This window comes from Citrus clementina, unplaced genomic scaffold, assembly GCF_000493195.1.
Source record: "Citrus clementina cultivar Clemenules unplaced genomic scaffold, Citrus_clementina_v1.0 scaffold_2, whole genome shotgun sequence".
NCBI lineage: Eukaryota > Viridiplantae > Streptophyta > Magnoliopsida > Sapindales > Rutaceae > Citrus > Citrus x clementina.
Genome location: NW_006262688.1, coordinates 23,579,592 through 23,583,402, shown reverse-complemented (window position 1 = coordinate 23,583,402; position 3,811 = coordinate 23,579,592). Strand labels below are relative to the sequence as shown.

At 35.1% G+C, this 3,811-nt stretch overlaps 1 protein-coding gene across 1 annotated transcript; it reads right to left on the bottom strand.

Annotated features, from left to right (window-relative positions):
• Positions 1–411: 411 nt before the first annotated feature.
• On the bottom strand, positions 412–1,309 carry LOC18051359 (cold and drought-regulated protein CORA). The gene is made up of 2 exons (XM_006447634.2): positions 1,130–1,309; positions 412–901 (listed from the first exon to the last, which is right to left on the bottom strand). Exons 1-2 carry the CDS (start codon positions 1,242–1,244, stop codon positions 612–614), a joined length of 405 nt encoding a protein of 134 aa, XP_006447697.1. The 5' UTR covers positions 1,245–1,309; the 3' UTR covers positions 412–611.
• Positions 1,310–3,811: the final 2,502 nt, after the last annotated feature.

Below are 3,811 nucleotides of genomic sequence, written 5' to 3'. Positions count from 1 at the left end.
ATCTTATAATACGGTTTGGATTATTTACTTAATTTTTATTTATTAATTATATTTTAAAATCAAATTCATATTCAATTCAATTAGTTATGAATTCATTTATTATAAGATAAACAAATAGTAAATGAATTTAGATTCGATTCGAATTGTTTATTAGTTCTACTAAACGAATTAAATAAATTAAATCGGATATTCATTTAATAAATGAATCGAATCTGAATTTTGAAATTTTAACTCGTTTAATAAGAGAATCAATTCCAAATCAACAAAGTTTTAACCGAATTCGTTTAAGATTTGATTCAAATTTCATTTCGTTTTCTTAGCTCAACCTAAATACTCTTCCATCTAATCCAATTAGATACCACCACGAATACAATTACTACTGGATCAAGATTTCAAAAAATAAACCAGATAAGCGGAAACTAACAGGAGTAAATAATTAAATTGATATCATAAGTAGGATGACAGACCATTCAAGGTTGGATGACAGACCATTCAAGGTTGATTTATTTCTTTCTTATGATGCATTAAGCATCTCTTGATTTATTATACATAGGACTCGCACACGGTGCATGCAAGGAAGCAACTGAAGCGAGGCAGTTATATATCCTGCTTTAGTTCTGAGGTTCAGCCTCAGTTTGGGCATTGACCGCCTCACCGGCATAGGAACAACACCTGCAACCTCTCCCATAATAACCACGGCCACAGCAACCGTAGCGGCAATATCCTCCACCATGACCACGGCCACCTCCGCCATACCCACCACGTCCAGGATATCCTCCGTAGCCACCACGGCCGCCACCTGGGTATCCACCATAGCCACCGCGGCCGCCGCCTGGGTACCCTCCATATCCACCATTATACTTGGCATCATCTACTCCATTAGTCTCTCCAGCTACCTCACCTGCATTCGTATTGATGGCCAATATGCATGTTAGCCAATTATGTTACTTACATTTTCAAATAATATATGGATAACACCATTAATTTCCATTTATTCTCAATCCATTGTTTTTTCCGTTTTATGAAGGATCTAATTACTTCTTTTTTTAATAAATTTTCACAACACATTCGAGTTTTAGCCAAAAGAAAAAAATAATAAATAAAATATTGATAGATGTATGTTACGTACCATTTTTCTGATCATCATTAGAAGTCTCAGCAAGATCTCTAGCTGCCACCTCTGAAGAGATGAGAAGAACAATAGACACCAAAAGACCTAACATAAGGAAAACTTTAGAACCCATTTTTCAGGCAAAAGAAGAAAAGACAAAGAAAGATGTTATTTAGACTGGTGTGATGAAACTAGTGATATCGTATATCTGTATTTATAGACTGATCGATGATGATAATAATAGAGGTGAGAATTTAAGCACGTAGCCATAAATAAAAAGTAGCATAATGCATGCAGTTGGTGGTTCGAGATTTGTCTGCAGCGATCTATGTTCCTTCATCTTATCTGTAGAACTTAAATGTCAATTAATACTGGTTGCCTAGTGTCATAGCACAAAGTTTAGACGGGCTGACGGGGACTTTGAATTTTTTTAGGATGAACGACAAAGCTCTTAAAAATCAACTAGTTGGACATACGTACCTTGAGAAAAGTCAAGGGAGATCTACGTGCGTTGAGAAAAATCAAAGCAGATCTTCTTTCCGACATTGAATTAATGTGCCGTTTAGGTCAACCAGGATAGGTAATGAAGACTCCTCTTTTTTTTTTTTAATTTATTTTTTTTAAAAAAGCAATGATATACGCAAAACAAACAGTGGGTTCAGAGTTGGGTTTAAGTCGGGCTAAATCATCTTTCCGATTTTAATATTTACTTTTCATTTTTAAAAGATGAATAAAGCCAATATTAATTTTTTAATTAACTCTTATTTCCTTTACTTTTAAATTTTGTGACCAACGAAAAGTAAAATTACTTTCAAAATTACTCCGTAGGTCTCACGTGCGGGACAACGAAGGGTGCTCCTTTCTATTAATAATTGTAATGAATTCAAAAAATAAAACAATAATAAAAGTGCTGCAGGCCGGTCAATCTGATATTAATGTTAACGGATTAGATCAGTTGGGGCAGTTGATAGCTATTGAATGCTCTTTATTTTTATATTTATGTGATTTTGTTTTTATTAGGAACGATATTGAAGTTTATTAAGAAAAAGAGAGTAGAAGGATTACAAATTCATTCATCTGAAGCCGACATTTGGAGAGACACAGACATCTTTAAACAAACTTTTATAAAGTGAAACAAGAGTATCATCCCACTAATCATAAACATTAAAACTTAATCCCAAATTAGTAAGATTTTTAACCACTGAATTGCCCTCCTTTTATATGTGTGAACAAGTAAAGTGCTTTCTATGAATTAAGCTCAAATAATTTAACCATCTGATATGCAGATATGATGGCGGCTTGAATCTAGTATTTGTAAGATAAGCTAAAGCCAAAGATGGCTCACTCTCCAACCAAATAAGATTCCATCCTTTCAAAGCTACAAGCTCAATAGACTTTAAAAATGGCATATATCTAATCTCTACATATAAAGATAAAGGTATTTGATGGCCAAGAGGCTGCACAAAACAACCTCAGAAAGCACCATTGAAACCGAAACACGGCACCATATGCTGCAAGACCATGGTTTCCCTTCACCAAACCGTCGGTGTTGATTTTAATCCAAGGAGCTCTTGCCTCTTGTTGAATGCCAAAAGACTGAGATGATAGATGAGGATGGACGCTTGGCATAAAATAAATGCAAATTACGATTAATAGGCCAAGATGTATCACCACTTCGCGGACTAACCACTCCAAAAAAGCTAAGGTGGCTATTAATTAGATTTTTTGCATGCTGAAATGGCAATGATCGATTCTGAAACCGAAGGCAATTTCTTGCTATCCACATATAGTAAATTGCAACAAGGCAACAAAGTCTATAAATAATTAAGAAACATGGCCAGTGAAGGTAGTCTAAAAAAATCAAATTCCTTGGAACAAGAACATCCCCATTATTAGAAAATGACGATAAAAAGGGAGGCCAAACCAACCCCAAAGGTGCTGCCCATATGAGCATTCAAGAAATAAATGGGCTGCTGTTTCATCGCTAGAACCACAAAGTAAGTCAGTCGAAACCATTGGAATGCCGTGATTCCAAATATTATCACCAGTGGACAATGGTTATGGAATAGATGCCTGGCAAGTTTGGTGAACTACACTGGAATGTAGTGATCCCATAAAAACTTACACTAAGGCTAGTTGCAATGGCTGATGATCCGTAAAGAAATCGTAAGAATTAGATAAACTCAAAGAACCATTACAGGAATGCATCTAAAGTAGCTTATTGGGCAAACAGTCATTGGAAAGATAAACAGTCACTATTTCATGCAATAATTATATGTGGGTGATTGGTAGTTAATAAATAAATAAAGTAAATAAGTTAAATTCTACTCATACACTATCACTTAAAGATAGGTGACACAAAATCTTTAAAAACTCATGAGAGCTCAAATAAGGAGAGGATCTTTATCCATAATTGAGGGAACAAAGTGGCAACAATAGCCTCTAACTGTAAATTAGAACCATCAATATTCACTGACACCATGATAGATTGACTCACCCAAGCATCTTTCTATAAATTAATAAAACAGCCATTACCAACCTGCCATCTACAACCGCCACCAAAGAAGGCATCAGTAATCTCAAACCATACCAAAGAGAAAAAGACTTGGAAGACATGACCATGAAGCAAGAAAAAATTCAAATCTCTTTTTGACAAAAGTCCTCCAGACAGAAGTGGAATCAACAATAGACCATGCAGTC

Coding starts and splice junctions, on each gene's coding strand:
- LOC18051359 (XM_006447634.2), bottom strand. CDS start 1,244: ATGGGTTCTAAAGTTTTCCTTATGTTAGGTCTTTTGGTGTCTATTGTT. Junction 902..1,129: donor TAATGATGATCAGAAAAATG/GTACGTAACATA, acceptor ATACGAATGCAG/GTGAGGTAGCTGGAGAGACT.